We start from the raw sequence: 17,721 nt of genomic DNA on the forward strand, positions 1-17,721 counted from the left end.
TGTGACGCAAGGATAAAAATAGCTTCCTGGCCTACTTCAACAGAACAGTCTTAAGGAACAACCTAGATAATTAATGTAAAAGCATTTTTAATTCTAAAAAATGGATGCAGGTTAATTATTAGTGGTGTCTTTAATAGTACAAGTAATATTAATATAATGGTTTCTTTACTATTGTCATTCATCTATTTTGCCATTATCACTTTCAGTTATTTTTATATTCCTTAATGAGCAGGCAACATACCCAAGTCATTCATATGTTCATGAGCAAGTTCTTGTTTATTATCCAGAGTATCAAAACAATTGACTTGAGTTTTGAATAAAGTATCACCTCACAGACAGTATTGTTCTCAAATGATACCATCTGTGAGTCTTTAAGTCTGTCTTTCTATCAAATTTTTCCCCTTTTTTCATTCCACATGATAGCTATACTGGTTTTTGAGTGAATTTTTGAATGAATGAACCTAAAGGATAGAGACAAAATCTTGAACGGCCAATGTTTTATCGATTTCCTATTTGACTTCAAACTTCCCGCTGTTGATGATGATGATGGTGATGGATCTGTTTGAGCTTTTATATGCCGGGGGCTTCTCTAAGCCCTTCACATTCAATCCTCACAGGAACTTAGTCAAAAGAATACATGAGCTTGACTCACTATAATGTAAACATCAGGAGCTACAGAATCTTTTATGTCTTGTCTGTCTTATTAACTTAACTCTAATGGACCAAAGCAGTACCTGGCGTATAGTAGGCACTCAAGAAATAATAGTTGAATGAAGTGATCTGCTGTTGAAACAACTTTTTGATCCTTAGGAATTCAGAGTTTTCTGAACATTTATGATTTGATTGTGATTTCTTATTATTGGTGGTAGTATCTTATTATTCTGAGCTTCCCAGATGGCTCAGGGCTAAAGAATCTACCTACCAGTGGAGGAGACACATGTTCAATCTTGGCGGGAAGATCCCCTGGAGTAGGAATTAGCAACTTACTCTAGAAAATTCCATGGACAGAGGAGCCTGCTGAACTGCAGTCCACAGGGTCAGTGGGATATGACTGAGCACACACTCACATACACACAAAAAAAACTCTATTATTCTATTATTGAAATGATTAGCTCACTTTGTATAATGCTCTATAGTTTATAAAATACTTTCACATATAATTTCATTTAATCTAAAGCAAACAATGACATGGTACTACTAGAAATGCTAAAATACAGTGTCTCTACATAATGGAAAATAAAATGTTGCAATGTTTATAAAACTGCTCTAGTTCAGTTTCTTCAATGAACAGTATGCTGTTAAATAAAAGATAATTAGGGCTTAAAATAAGGGATTATCATATAACAGATTTTTTAAATTAAATTAAGAAAATACTAGGATATGTTTTCCCTGTTGGCTTAGAAACAGGGAATTCTCAATTAGAAATTTACTTAAAAGCATGAAGAGGCAGCTGCAAAGCTGGTTCTTACAGTGTTCGTGGCTCTAAAAAAAGAGTCACAAAGTATTTCAAATGAGTCAATAAAATTTCCTAGTATGTAATTAAAATCAGAACTGAAAAGATCTAAGAGAAACTTTGCTTGTGAAGAACCATGAGGATTTGCCTTAAACAGTGACTTGAGACAGTACCGTCCATGATCTGTTCAGCTCATTCCAATGAGGAAACAGTTCATATAAAATTCAGGAAGTGCTCAGCACTGTGGTGCTCAAGCAAGATTACATTTTGTAGAATTTTATAGTGTGTATTTAAATGAAAATTTAAAATATTATGATGTGTTAAAGGCCAAACAAAATTTTATAAACCAGAAGACAATAATCATTTGTATTTAAACACTGGCATCTGTAGTTATCACTGGTTTTTAGTAGGTGAAGGGAATGCTCTCTTTAACTCTCGGACAAATATGACTAGTCCATCTGTCATTCCAGTATCTTCAGCACTTGAAGTATTTCCATTTTTGCTCAACAATGTAACCTTTGGAGTTTTGCCTAATAATGACTTCAGTGGTGCTGGCCTTCCAACAGATAAATTAAAATGGAAATGCATATTTTCTAATTATGCATCCAGCCCTGGTTGCCTGTTGGCAAGGGTGGCCACACTGAATATTGAATTCAGTCTGCACAAGAGCACAAGTCTGTGTCACACCAAAGTTTCCCAAAGTCACTTTCTTAATCGTGTGAAGGATAGCCAAGACTCCGATCAGTAGTATGTAGCTGTATACAATCAGAGGGAAAGCATTTAAACATCCCAGCATGGTATTTCCATTTAAATCTGATTACAGTGAAATAAAACTGTAGCCATTAAAGGTTTAGAAGAACTACAAATACAAGCCGTAAAAGAAGACAGATAGTAAATGAGGTAGTAAAACATTCCAGCGGGCCGAACACTTTACAGCACTCATTCAAGTCTTCCTGAAGCAGGCTGTGCAATTCACTACAGACCCAGAACCATTCCCTGAGCTCCACTTAAACCTGCAATTAACCTTTCACGCCTAATGAAGCTGTTTTCTTGGAAAATTAAAATATATAGTGGTGCCTGCTCTTACACAGACTTGGGAGGAGAGCATTTCTAAATGAATGACTTTTCTGAGGCTCTGTTCAAATGTAAAATGGAAGTGCGATGTTTGTACATAAAGCGAGAGTGTTCTTTCCAAGGCAGTTTCATTTGATGTGCAGTATTTTATTCCTGTACTTATTAATTGTTCTGCATAATTGTAAAGAAAAAAACAAACACACATCAGTAATTTTATGATTAGATTGTTACTGCTGGCACCTACTAATACCATTTCACTTCCATTAGAAAAAGCTAACGTTTTACTCAAGATAAGTAAATTCCTAATGTTTCTCCTTGGTGGTTTTTATCTCAAACTTAGTGGTCTTAGAAAGATATATTTACCATTTAAATTATTTAGCTAGTACTCATTTTCATTGCTTTCTCTTTGGGGTGTGTCTGTACATATTTACTGAGAAATGAAGTTCTTAAATTTAAGAGGAAAACATAGTTTTTTAATCCAAGGTCCTGAGTAAAGGCCTGATTTGGGTGCATCTTCTACATGTTCTAAATATCTCTGGTCGCTTTTGGCATGCGAACCAGTGACTACGAAGCAGTGCCAGTGTTCTGAAAGAAACATGCATGGCCCCAGAGAAGCCTGCTTTCCTCCCAGCTTGCTGCACCCTGGTGAACCAGGGCAGCCTTGCTGACACTCCCAATTAGCAAGCACCAGTTCAGAATGCCAAGAGGCCATGGAAAATGGAATAGGAGATAGAAGATGGCACCTTCTTCCTTATAAGGTTGATAATTCATATTTTAAATAATCTAAATGTCATAGTATCTGGTATATAAGAACTAAAAGTGCAGAAAGGTAAAGCTTATAATCAATATTTAAACCTCAGCATATGTATTGAATCTCCTGGCATATTTTGATGTAAATTTTGCTAGCCTGTAGCGTCTGTGCATCATCTTGACATGGTAAATGAAATTCCTTTAGACCACCAGTCTAAAATAATGAATTGTTCCCCAGTTAATTGTATTGCTTTGATAACAAGAAACTGTGCTAGGCCTAGAGAACACAATAAGTGGATTTCATCAGATGATTTGTGTGACTTTTTGAAAAATGATCTTCGCGAGTGACCCGATTTTAATGGAACATGGTGCGTGCGCCACTGCGCAGCCTCCTGCCAGGAGGAAGTACTTTCTCCAGCGGCTCTCGGAATGTGGGATCATCACCAGAAAAACCTCTCACTAGGAAAAAGTTCCTAGCAAAATCTAAACCAGGAGAAAGCATTTGCTTCAAAGACCAATACGGAGACCTAATTTCTAAGTTGCTTTGATTTTCTCGATGTACGTTTTCTTAACAATCCAGGAAAGATCTCAAGCTGCCTTTATTTCCTCGTTGCCAGTGTGACAATAAACCAAGACCAACCAAATTAGAAGCAGACAGCTCATTCAGAACTTGCTACCCAGTGAGGGAGTCATCCATCATTGCTTGCTTGCTCTGTGGCAGAGACGTGTTGTTCAGTTGTTAAATCACGTCTGACTCTTTGGCGACCCCACAGACTGTAGCGTGTCAGGCTTCCTCTGTCCATGGGATTTCACAGGCAAGAATACTAGAGTGGGTTGCCGTTTTCTTTTCCAGGGGATCTTCCTGACCCAGGGATCGAATCTGGGATCGAATCTGCATCTCCTGCAATGCAGGCAGATTCTTTACCACTGAGCCGCTGGGGAAGTCTGGTGAAGACTTAAGAGACAGGCAAATGTGTGGAAACATTCTATAATGGAAAAAAAGAGAGGCCTTCAAGTATGTGCTTCTTGGGACTGTTGGCACCAGAGAGCTGGAAGGCTAGAGGCGGGCTAACCAGAAGTGGGACATCCTATGTGGTTGGTTGTGTGTTTAGTCCCTCAGTCATGTCCAGCTCTTTGCAACCGCAAGGATGCCTGCCAGGTTCCTCTGTCCATGGAATTCCCTAGGCAAGCATACTGGAGTGGGTTGCCATTCCCTTCTCCAGGGGATCTTGACGACCTGGGATCGAACTCAGGTTTTCTGCATTGCAGCCAGATTCTTCACCATATGAGCCACCAGGGAAGCCCACATGGTTGGTTATGGATATATATATTTACCTTTCTCCAGTAGGTCCTAAGTTGAAAACAGGGACAAGAATTAGGGAAGCTGTCAGTCATTAATCAAGTCCTGACTTTTCAGGGCTCATTGTTACAAGGGTAATTGTTTGGTACCCTGAATTGTTACTAAAGATAGCAGTCTGACTCCTGTAAGCCTCACATAGCAGGTGGGGTTCTTGGGCCGGTGACTGTAGATAAGAGGTTGGTATCCTGTGCAGGTGGCTACAGCCTGTGGGCCGGAGTTCTGTTTTCATATATCATCTGGCCATTGTCTGTATCTTTAGTCTCTTACCAGCATATAACTGTTACATTTTCTGGGAGAAGGGAGGCAATATTTTCTTTCTTTAAAGGGCTACTGATTTGCCTTCCTTTTCTCAATTAAGAAAAGTAGGTTCCTTACAATAAATATGCTGAAAAGTAATGACAGAAATTACTTTAATTTCTCTCTCTTTTTTAATGAGTCCTTCACACACTCATTAAATTTAAGACAATTTAAGAAGATAGGATTTTTGTCTCTCCAGTTTACTTTTGTTTCCAGGGCCTCCTCAGGTTGAAGGAGGGCCTATCAATTATTGCCATTTTTAAAGGTTCTTCATATATGAGTGGGCTTCCCAGTGGCTGAGTGGTGACAAATCTGCCTGCAATGCAGGAACCGTAGGAGACCTGAGTTCAATCCCTAAGTTGGGAAGATCCCCTGGAAGAAGCATGGCAACCCACTCCAGTATTCTTCCCTGGAGAATTCCAGGCAGAGAAGCCTGGCAGGCTGCTGTCCAAAGGGTGGCAAAGAGTCGGACACGACTGAAGCAACTCAGCACACGTACACACATGTATGAAAATATGAAGAAATGCAAACATAGTAATAAAAACGTGCACTTAACACAAGGCACACACACATACATGCAGTTGTTATGATGATTGTGCTGTTTCTAATCAGATTACGGGGTTTAAATGCAGAAGAACTCATGGTGTGCCACCAGTTGTATGGCCCAGTGAAAGGACTCAAGCTTAAATTTGAATAAAAGCATCGTTTGGCCCATTAAGAAGATAAGACCTGGGCAAATGGCCCTCTGAGTGTCCTCTATGAGTACACGTGGTGGTCACTTAAACATCACTGCCTGAGGGAAAGCACAGTTTCTTGAATACAGATTGCTGTTAATATAGAATCTGAAAATGCAATTGGTTGTTCAGTTTTCATAAGAAAGGATAAAAAGCTGTCAAATTAGAAACAAGCGTGATTTTAATTTTAGTTTTAAATTAAGGACTGAAATTTGGTCTATGACTGATTAGTTTCAACTGAATGTTTCTAAGCTTACAAATCATCAGTAAACCCAGACTTCACATTCACATACCCCAAAATACACAGATACAGTCACAGTTTAGGATTAGCATAAAATTTCCTGTTTTGGCCACTTAAACTGTTTACTTCTCTCTTGGCCATGTATCTTCTGTATGGAAAACAATGTTTGCAGCCACATGTAAGTGGGAAAGTGCTATTTCTCAGGGCTCTTTGGACGAGGTCATGCAGTAGTTTAATGAATAACATGATTTCATATTTGGATGCTGTGATCATCAGAATTAGTGTAAGTGGTCTCTGTCCACATTAAAAAAGACATGTATTATTTTTCATATTTGGCTGTCTCTGGATAAGATGGTGCCAAGGATAAAATAACAGAAGGTTGTAAATTTTGACAGAAGTGTGCCAGGATACTCTTGGAAACTTAATGCCTGTCTGAACAGAACTGTCGCTTAGCACAACCATGGTCTGTGGTTTATTTTTTTTTTTAAATAATGTGCTTCAACTCCCTCTTTTAAAGAAATAACCAAATAATTATTTCTTACAGCAGAGTAAGTGGTTAAAACGTCCATTTTTTACACTTCAGAAGTTCATATGGGCTCTTCATAGGTCACAAAAGCAGTTTTTACTTAAACTTTGAACCTCTGAGCTTGTGTTATCTCTAAGAAACTCAGGATAGTTATTTTATATCCTGAAAGAGTAGTTTATTTAGCAGCAACTCTTAAAAGGGAAGTATGGAAGATTATCAGCCTAGCCAGGGATTAATTTTTTAATCCCTTCCCTCTATAACATCATTCATTTCTCCTTCTCCATAAATACCTTCTCTTCTGTTTTCAAATGTACCTGAAACTCTGTTTTGCTTTAAAAAGTATATGTACTCAGACCATCACATGCATTCACCTAGATCTCATCTGTAGAAGCAAGCAGTCTCTGCTGCTTCCTCTGTGTACCAGCTTACTTACCTCTTTCCATTGACAAATGTCATCAACATAGAGGTAATATCTGTTGGCCACACTCCCTCTCACCTCATTACCTTCTGAATTGTCTGGCTTCCATCCTCAGCTAAGTACGGAAATGACGCCAGTATCACCAGAATCTTCCTTGAGCAGATCCAAAGGCCTCTGTGGCGAGCCTCGCCTGCTGGCCCCTTGTGTACTTCATGCAGATGACATGAACCCCCCTTTCCCTTGATTTCTACAGCACAGTGCTGTGCAGGAGACTAGTTGACCTTCTTATAGTGCCCATTTTGCCTTGCTGACATTCTTTTCTGTTCATAAATCTCTGAAGTTCTGTTCTTGCCAGATCATATTTGAGACTTATCTAGTATACATTGACCGACAGAAATAAAATAATTCAACAACACCTCGCATAGCATGAGATTCCAATGTGAGGACTTCAAGATTAGCACGTTGAGAAGATGTCTGTGAGAGCTCAGGGACTGGTTCAACTCAATTCAGAGTCAAGTCTCCAAGACCTTGCAGAAGGGAAATTGGTGACTTCTTGAAGCAAGCAATCTCGTCTCATGTATTAGTATGGGGATTTGGCACATCTCATTTTATTCAAAAATTCTATGGAAGTCGGCAGAAACTAAAATGGTTCCTTTATAGCTATGATAAACCAGGGTATGAGGGTGAGCCAAGACAGATGGGTCATGGTGGAGAGTTCTGACAAAACGTGGTCCACTGGAGAAGGGAATGGCAAACCACTTCAGTGTACTTGCGTTGAGAACCCCATGAATAGTATGAAAAGGCAAAAATTTAGGACACTGAAATATGAACTCCCCAGGTCAGTTGGTGCCCAATATGCTACGGGAGAAGAATGGAGAAATAACTCCAGAAAGAATGAAGAGACAGAGCCAAAGCAAAAACAATGCCCAGTTGTGGATATGACTGGCGATGGAAGTAAAGTCCGATGCTGTAAAGAGCAAGATGGTATAGGAACCTGGAATGTTAGGTCCATGAATCAAGGTAAATTAGAAGTGGTCAAACAGGGGAAGGCAAGAGTGAACATTGACATTTTAGGAATCAGTGAACTAAAATGGACTGGAATGGGCTAATTTAACTCACATGACCATTACATCTACTACTGTGGGCAAGAATCCCTTAGAAGAAATGGAGTAACCATCATAGTCAACAAAAGAGTCTGAAATGCAGTACTTGGATGCAATCTCAAAAATGACAGAATGATCTCTGTTCATTTCCGAGGCAAACCATTCAATATCACAGTAATCCAAGTCTGTCCCCTGACCAGTAATGCTGAAGAAGCTGAAGTTGAACAGTTCTATGAAGACCTAAAAGACCTTGTAGAACAAACATCCAAAAAAGATGTCCTTTTCATTTTATGGGACTGAAATGCAAAAATAGGAACTCAAGAGATACCTGGAGTAACAGGCAAATTTGGCCTTAGAGTACAAAATGAAGCAGGGCAAAAGCTAATAGAGTTTTGCCAAGAGAATGCTCTGGTCATAGCAAACATCCTCTTCCCACGACACAAGAGAAGACTCTACACATGGACATCACCAGATGGTCAACACCAAAATCAGATTCATTATATTCTTTGCAGCCAAAGATGGAGAAGCTCTATACAGTCAGCAAAAACAGGACCGGGAGCTGACTGTGGCTCAGATCATGAATTCCTTACTGCAAAATTCAGACTCAAATTGAAGAAAGCAGGGAAAACCACTAGACCATTCAGGTATGACCTAAATCAAATCCCTTAAGATTATACAGTGGAAGTGACAAATAGATTCAAGGGATTAGATCTGATAGAGTGCCCAAAGAACTATGGATGGAGGTTCGTGACATTGTACAGGAGGTAGTGATCAAGACCATCCCCAAGAAAAAGAAATGCAAAAAGGCAAAATGGCTGTCTGAGAAGGCCTTACAAACAGCCGTGAAAAGAAGAGAAGTGAAAGGCAAAGGAGAAAATCCAGGTTCCATTTGAATGCAAGTTCCAAAAAATAGCAAGGAGAGGTAAGAAAGTCTTCCTCAGTGATCAGTGCAAGGAAATAGAGAAAACAATAGAATGGCAAAGGCTAGAGATCTCTTCAAGAAAATTAGAAATACCAAGGGAACATTTCATGTAAAGATGGGCACAATAAAGGACAGAAATGTTACGGACCTAAAAGAATTAGAAGGTATTAAGAAGAGGTGGCAAGAATACACAGGAGAACTACACAAGAAAGATCTTCATGAACCAGATAAGCATGATGGTGTGATCACTCACCTAGAGTCAGACATCCTGGAATGTGAAGTCAAGTGGGCCTTAGGAAGCATCACTTTAAACAAAGCTGAGGAGGTGATGGAATTCCAGTTGAGCTACTTCGAATCCTAAAAGATGATGCTGTAAAAGTGCTGCACTCAATGTGCCAGCAGATTTAGAAAACTCAGCAGTAGCCACAGGACTGGAAAAGGTCAGTTTTTTTACTACATAGTTGCAGTCATCTCACACACTAGCAAAGTAATGCTCAAAATTCTCCAAGCCAGGCTTCAACAGTATGTGAACTGTGAACTTCCAGATGTTCAAGCTGGATTTAGAAAAGGCAGAGGAACCAGAGATCAAATTGCCAACATCCACTGGATCATCAAAAAAGAAAGAGAGTTCCAGAAAAACATCTACTTCTGCTTTATTGATTATGCCAAAGCGTTTGATTGTGTAGATCACAGCAAACTGTGGAAAATGATCTTCAAGACATTGGAATACTAGACAACCTTACCTGCCTCCTGAGAAATCTACATGCAGGTCAAGAAGCAACAGTTAGAACTGGACATGGAACAACGGACTGGTTCCAAATTGGGAAAGGAGTACATCAAGGCTGTATATTGTCACCCAGCTTATTTAACTTACATGCAAAGTACATCATGCAGAATGCCAGGCTGGATGAAGCACAAGCTGGAATCAAGACTGCTGGGAGAAACATCAGTTACCTCAGATACGCAGATGATACCATGCTTTATGGCAGAACGTGAAGAGGAACTAAAGAGCGTCTTGATGAAAGTGAAAGAGGAGAGTGAAAAAGTTGGCTTAAAACTCAACATTCAAAAAACTAAGATCATGGCATCTGGTTCCATCACTTCATGTCAAGTAGGTGGGGAAACAATGGAAACAGTGAGAGACTTTATTTTCTTGGGCTCCAGAATCACTGCAGATGGTGACTGCAGCCATGAAATTAAAAGATGCTTGCTCCTTGGAAGAAAAGCTATGACCAACCTAGACAACATATTAAAAAGCAGAGACATTACTTTGCCAACAAAGGTTCATCTAGTCAAGGCTATGGTTTTTTCAGTAGTCATGTATGGATGTGAGAGTTGGACTATAAAGAAAGCTGAGCACTGAAGAATTGATGCTTTTGAACTGTGGTGTTGGAGAAGACTCTTGAGAGTCCCTTGGACTGCAAGGAGATCCAACCAGTCCATCCTAAAGGAGATCAGTCCTGAATATTCATTGGAACGACTGATGTTGAAGCTGAAACTCCAATACTTTGGCCACCTGATGTGAAGAACTCACTCATTGGAAAAGACCCTGATGCTGGGAAAGATTGAAGGCAGGAGGAGAAGGGGATGGCAGAAGATGAGATGGTTCGATGGCATCACCCGCTCAATGGACGTGAGTTTGAGGAAGCTCGGGGAGTTGGTGATGAACAGGGAAGTCTGGCATGCTGCAGTCCATGGGGTCGCAGAGAGTCAGACACGACTGAGCGACTGAACTGAACTGAACTGAAACCAGGATATTGGATGCAGCCGTTGCTTGTATAAATTTAGGAAAGGCTTTACTATTTCTGTACATATTAACACATGTTCCTGTCAATCAGTGGACAAAACAATATTCTTCATTACCTTTGACAGCTAGAGATCCACTTTCATGTAGATATTCGATTGATAATACTAATGATCTTTTTCTCATTTTAAGACATTTATTCACTAAATTTCTACAAGTTGTCTTTCTTCTGTGTGCATTTCACAGCTCTATCCCTAGGGTACTTTCTTACCTCTTAAAAGCAATGTAAGAGAATGAAAAGACAGACAACAGTCTGGGAGCCAATATTTGCTAAACCTGTATCTGAAAAAGGACTGCTATCCAAAATGTAAAAGAAATCTCATAAAATTCAACAATAAGAAAACAAACAAGAAAATTAAAAATAGACAAAAGGTCTGAATGGATACCTCACTAAAGAAATATGTGCATATGACAAATGAGTATAGGAAAAGATGCTCAACATCATATGTTATTGCTTCTGCTTCTGTTTAGCTGCCAAGTTGTCTCCAAGTCTTGTGCCTGTATGGACAAACTATAGTACATCAATACAATGGAATATTATTTAGCAATAAAAGAAATGGGTCATCAAGCCAAAAAGAGATATGGTGGAACTTAAAGGAATATTGCTAAGTGAAACTAGACAATCTGAAAAGGCTACATACTGTATGATTCCAACTCTATGACATTCTGGAAAATGCAAAGCTATAGAGATATTTGAAAAAAAGATCAGTGGTTACCAGAAGCTCAGGGGAAGGGGAAGGAGAAACTGGTAAAGCCCAGGAAATTTTTAGGGCAATGAAACTATTTTGTATGATGCTTTCACAGCGAGTGTATGACAATATGCATTTATCAAAACCCACAGAACTTTGTGTATAGCCCAAGGTGTGATCCCTAATGTAAACCAGAGAGTTTAGTTAATAATCATGTATCAATATTGGTTCAACATTTCTGTAAACCTAAAACTACTCTAATTAAAAAAAAAAACAATATGCTGACTTTTGTTATACACACACACACACACACACACACCCAATAGTAACACTGAAAGTTCCTGATACTTTTAGGACACACTTGTGTTTGGACATAGAAACAAGGGAATGGAGTCATATCCACACTGATCGTGGTGTTTTGTCACACAGCAATTTGCTTGTCCAAAGTCAGAGTCAGTTAATTTTGTTAGGTCCTTGCTCTTCTTCATGTATACAGTTCATATGTCCAAGGTTAGAAATATTTTAAAATGTAAGAAAGAATGTATTTATGCATATAACTGAATCACTCTGCTGTATAGCAGTAATTATTACAGCGTTGTAAGTCAACTGTGTTTCAATTGAAAAAAAGTAAAACAAGATATAAGTAAACGGTAAACCACTTGACAACTTCCAGTAAACAGCTATATGTTTGATCGCTGAATATAACACAATACTAGGCCACCACTGTTGAAATCCCCAAAATGTCTAACCAAACATTTACCTGCCTTTTTCTCTTCTTCCAGGCCTTGCAATTGCCAGTGCCCTAATAGATATTTCACAGCAGAAGCCTTCAGATAGTAAAGACAAAACTTCAGGAGTCCGAAATCGAAAACACCACCTCTCAACACGTCAAGGAACTTGTGTCTGAAAAACAGAAACTGCTCCTGTAGATTCTGTCATGTTTGACTCTGTAAATGGCTTCCATTAAAGGCTGGTCCAAGGCCTCAGTTTTCACGGAGACAAATCTCTGTATGGTCCCAGGGCCCAAACACAGTTCCCTCTGAAAGGGGAATGACCCGAGTGGCCAAAGAATGTTCATGAGTTTTATAAAATTAATAGTATTGATGGTCACAGGTGATAAAGTTAGTTTTTACAGCTATCTTAGGCTTATCATAGATAACATTAAAGTACTCTGGAAAAAAAAGATGTATATTGTTTCTTAATGCAGATGAAAAATATGTAATTCATATAAACCAAACTGTTTATATCCCAGGACTTTAAAGAAAGACATTTTATAATGCCTGAGTGATGAGAATTGTACAGTTTTTGCCTCCTAAGCAAACTTATGTCACTTGTATATGAACAGGAAATGAACAAACTGCAATGGCTTTAAATACTATTTTATCTCCTTGTAAATGTAAAAGCAAGATTTTGATTTAGTAGGATGTAGGTAAATGTATTTAAATATTTCACAGGACCGTATCATGTCCAAACTCAGTTTTCAAATGTGATTCTTTTTCACCTAACTGGAATGCAGACCAAAATGAATCCATCTGGCTAGATGGTATTGTGCAACTTCACAGGAGGTTTATTAGAATTCTGAGTAACGAGGACATTGCTGTCGTCCATGCCAACTGCCTAACTCATTATCAGAGCTGATAGAGCATGGAAAAGCCTGTCCAGCAATCAATTTTTCCCCTCCTTCCCAAACCAGCCTCCAGTGCCACAAACCTGAAGAGAGCTGAAATAGTTATTTTACAGTATGCAAGCTTCTGCTCTAATACGGTAATTTTTTAATGGCCTCGGAATCATTGGATCAGACCTCAGTGATCCATCTGCATTTTTATAAGAATGGATCACATTCGTTTGGCCCTCCTCTCCTAGCTGCTAGATTTTATCTACCTTTTACAAACGCTGTGAAAAGCATTTTAGAGTCAAAACCCCCTCTAAGTCATAATATGACCCAGGTTTCTTCCTGCCAACTGTTTTCACTTAGAATCCAAGTAGAGAAGAGCGTTTGCTGGCAAAGCATCTAGAGTATTCCTATTTCTAACACGAGCACATTGGTGTCATGAAAGTCTCCAATTTGAGAAATAAAATAGGTTTGTCACTGCCCGCATTCAGCATATTCTTAATGATTCAAACATCTGAATTATGGCAGAAAGGGAAGACGGTTTAAGACAGCTTTCACATTGGAACGTAGAATCATGCGTGTCCTAATTTTTGACAGCCGTCCACTAGAACTCAGTAGATGAACAGAGCTTGTTTGGAACTGCAACTTCTTAACTTCAAGGTGACTACAGAATATATGAAGAGAGCAGTGACAAGAGACACATCCAAAGCTGCCCTGTGCAACAGAGTTTTGTTCAGTATGAAAGTCATTTAAATATAATTGATGTTTAGTACTCTCTATGTACTTACCACATTCTTTGGATTTCTGGAAGATAATGACACTTTACTGTTTACAGCTAATGCATAGTTACTTGCATGCTCTGATTGTACAGTAGCAGAATATGACCCTGTTGTGATATTAAATGTTTATTTCACAATGCCACTTTTACATAGCCAGCTTAATTTGATGAGGATCGAATGTGATGTATAGCAGGAACGATCATAAATATGTAGTTGCATCATATATAAGATTGCTAGGTTGCGTCTAACCACGACTATGTCATTGTTTTGATGATTAGGCATTTATGAATTATAGTATATATTCCTTATGTTGGCATGATAATTTTGCTATTTTCCAGGCGTTAAAAGTTAGACTAATTCTTAGATCAATTTAATCTATAGCCTATGGGGTTTGGGTAGGGATAGGAAGTGGAGCTGTTTGTTTTTAACCTCCCTATGAAATGTTCTTTCAAAAAAAAGAAAGAAATTGAGCGAAGTTTGTAAATGTCTCCTGAAAACAATCGAGCAATGTTATTAGCTTTCTGGGGGAGCCCTTTAAATGTTGATTTTTTTCTCATGGAAAAATAGATTGACAAAACTGATGAATACAAAAGTAGAATCATGTAAAAATAAAATGATTGCCCAGTTTGCTTAATACTCTGTAACAATTATAATGAAAGCATATATAACAAAGAGACACAAATATACAGAGTTGAATGTAAAATCTATTTCAGCTGTATTTTTAGAGAGGCTAAACAAATGGAATTACTGTGAAAGAATTGTTAAGCCTCATTCATCTCAAATCTCAGAGTTCTTAAAATTTGTAAATTTGAATTTTAGACAATTATGGGACATAATGCAATGTTAGGTTAAAGTCATATACTCTATGTTTCTGGGCCAAATATGGCTAACTCTGTGACTAAATTATGCAATATCTTCTCAACTTTCCAAAGCTTTTTACTGGCAAGAAAATACTTCACCCTATGTGAAATAGATTGAAAAGACCTTGGGGATAATCGCTTTGAATCTGTATCATTTTCTTTTTTCCCCACATCCCAAACACTTTTAATCTGGAAGCTTCCTTTGAAAAAAAAAAAAGAAAGAAGCCACAAGTATACGCAGATACTGTTCAAGAAGTTAGGCATTAAATGACTGATTCTCTTGAAAATTTACCTTAATGGAACTCTGTGCATTTCAGTTTAGAATGACTTTGAAAAATTCTTTAACTTTTAGGATTTCTTATTCCACCCAAGATGAAAAGCTTTGGTAAATAGAATGAAAAGTTTTAGTTAAAAAAAATTTTTTTAATCATTTTAATAGTGGAAAATTAGAGATTTCTTGTTAAAGAGGATGCACATGCTCACAGATCAATTTAATACATTTGAAGAGGACTGAGATTTTCATAATTGCTTTTAAACGAAAATTTATTTAGTGAGACACATAGAAGGAAAATGTGTGCCATATACTATGGTGTTATGTTCAGTAGGAAAACTACAAATAGAGTATATTTCAACCTGTAATCGATCCTTACTGTGCTTCCCAATATCTCATTTTCTTTGGGTTACAGAAAGACAGCAGTGACTACATGGCTTTGTGCTGCTGCAGGGTCACTTAGAGTGCAGACTGGTGGTTGGGCCTGAGAACAGATGTTGCAACCAGCTTTGAGCTGTGTGATGCGGGCAAGTTTTACCCTTTGGAAGCCTCAGACTTACCATCTGTGTGGGGAAGCTACTGTACTCACGTTGCAGAGCTGTTGTGAACCTACAAGACCGTGGACATAATAAACACAAAGCTTCCACGATGGGCCCTCAGTGCAGTATATGTAGCTGGTTTTTAACAATCGTGGGGCCACTCTTTTTCTACTAATTGTTGTATAAATTCATCTCTTAATTTTTCATTCATATTTTCACCATCTGTAAAAGCCACGTAGGTTTTTGCAAATGAAGATTTCATAAAAACCTTGAGTCAGTTCCTATATTTCTAGACTATAGAGATTTCTAAAAAAATCTATTTGGATATTTGGGTCAATATCAGCTTTGACTCTTTCAAAATATATAGGTTTAGTAAAGCATTTTTTAAATGATTGCTTGGTGACATTTAGACAGGAACACCGATTGTCACTTTCATGTGCAAATTCGGCAAGAAGGGATCAATCCTTACATTTGGTTGTCATACGTCATACATCTTTGTGGCATTGAACATAAAACTATGATTTGAAAAGTGTTTCATATAAAATGTTTTAAAAAATTAAAACTGATCAAATGAATGAATTCTACCCGCTTTAAGAAAAAATCAGCTTTCCAAAGCCTCTTTGCTAAAATAGGTGTGAGTTTACTTAGATGAGTTTGGAACTTGATCATGTGAACTACCTGGGTCAGTGCACATTCCTGCCTCTGCCTGTAGAGATTAAGGTACAGAAGGACTGGATTGGACCTTGGAGATTCATATGCTTAATAAGCAAGCACCTCAGTGATTCTTAGGATTAGGCAAATTAAGGATACATTGCACTAGGCCAAAGAGCTGCCTTTATTTACAGTTAGAAGAATTCCTTTAAATAATGAAGTCATCATTCTAAGTCAAAATGCTTTAAATAATTTTTCAAGGAATACAAGCCATCTGGTTGGTGTTACAGCAGTGTTTTCGTTATAGTGTACATGTAACATTTTAGTTGTATCAAATTTTTTAAATTAAGAATTAGAACCATCTCAGTGTATATGTATACAGGTATGCATGCCAGTGTTGAAACAGATTGTGTAAAAGTTCAAACCTGCTTTAAAAAGCCAACATTTTATGATCTAGTATGCTATTCATCAGGAGTTTAATTGCTGAAATAAAAACATTGGATCTTCCAACCCCCATTGCCAATGCAGTTTTGTTATATATATATTTTACCTCCCCAAGATCATCTAAGAAAAAGCACTCAACCAAAGGATAAGTTTATCTGCCATCTATGACTTGGTTATAAAATTGGGTTATTGAATTCCACATTCAAAATATATTTCTCTCTCCTTCACCTGATTTTTGTTGGCCTTTTCTACATGTTCTCTTTGGGTTTGTTTTTTTTTTAAGATTGTTTTGATGTGGATCATTTTAAAGTCTTTATTGAATTTGTTACAGTATTGCCTCTGTTTTACATTTTGGTTTTTTGGCCACGGGTCATATGGGATCTCAGCTCCCTGACCAGGGATCAAACCAGAACACCCTGCATTTGAAGGTGAAGTCTTAACCACTGGACCACCAGCGAAGTTTCCCTCCATGTTCTCTTTGAATTGCAAGCTGAACACTTCAACTGTTCCTGAGAATGGACGCCTAAGTGGCCAAGATTCCAGCCCAAACTGAGGATCTCTGTCCAAACCATGTGTTCTGTGTTTACATAAGTTGTTCTTGTTGTTCTTTAGTCACTTATTCGTGCCCGACTCTTTTGCGACCTCATGGACTATAGCTCGCCAGGCTCCTCTGTCCATGGGATTTCCCAGGCAAGAATACTGGAGCATCCGGGTGGCCATTTCCTTCTCCAGGGGATCTTCCCTGACTCAGGCATGAAACCTGTGTCTCCTGCATTGGCAGGTGAGTTCTTTATCACTGAGCCACCAAGGAGGCAGTGAAAGGCCTCCTTCTGACTCTGGTGCAGTCGTGGCATAGCTGAGGAGTTTTCTAAGAAAAGTCTGCTTGTTCTCTGGTGAGTTTTGGGTTTCGTCCCCACGTTGCCCTCTGTGTCCTGACCCACGTCTGTGTCACTGCTCTTGTGGGCCTCAGTCTGGCGTTATTAAGAAGGGAGTAGTCAAGACAGATCCAAATGCCTCTCTTCTCTCCAACCCCACAGGAGGACCAAGTATCTCTGACCCTTCTTGCGCTCAGGGGCTCAGGCAAACCCTCTGTCTCCTGACCTAAGGCCGAACCTTGAGGGTGGCCCTGCTAGTGCTCTGGGGGATAACATGACAGACCCTTTCTCCCAGGCAGCCCAACTCCACACATCCCAG

The 17,721-nt window shown here is 38.6% G+C and overlaps 1 protein-coding gene across 2 annotated transcripts in view; it reads left to right on the forward strand.

Annotated features, from left to right (window-relative positions):
• ATRNL1 (attractin like 1) overlaps positions 1–16,606 on the forward strand; it is an 808,308-nt gene extending 791,702 nt beyond the window's left edge. For both annotated transcript variants that reach the window (XM_070780901.1, XM_070780902.1), the window contains one exon: positions 12,154–16,606. In XM_070780901.1, coding sequence (XP_070637002.1) covers positions 12,154–12,278 — 125 coding nt within the window. In that variant the 3' untranslated portion in view covers positions 12,279–16,606. The remainder of the gene's footprint in view (positions 1–12,153) is intronic.
• The last annotated feature ends 1,115 nt before the right edge of the window (positions 16,607–17,721 follow it).

The sequence above is a fragment of the Bos indicus genome, chromosome 26 (genome assembly GCF_029378745.1).
Source record: "Bos indicus isolate NIAB-ARS_2022 breed Sahiwal x Tharparkar chromosome 26, NIAB-ARS_B.indTharparkar_mat_pri_1.0, whole genome shotgun sequence".
Lineage (NCBI taxonomy): Eukaryota > Metazoa > Chordata > Mammalia > Artiodactyla > Bovidae > Bos > Bos indicus.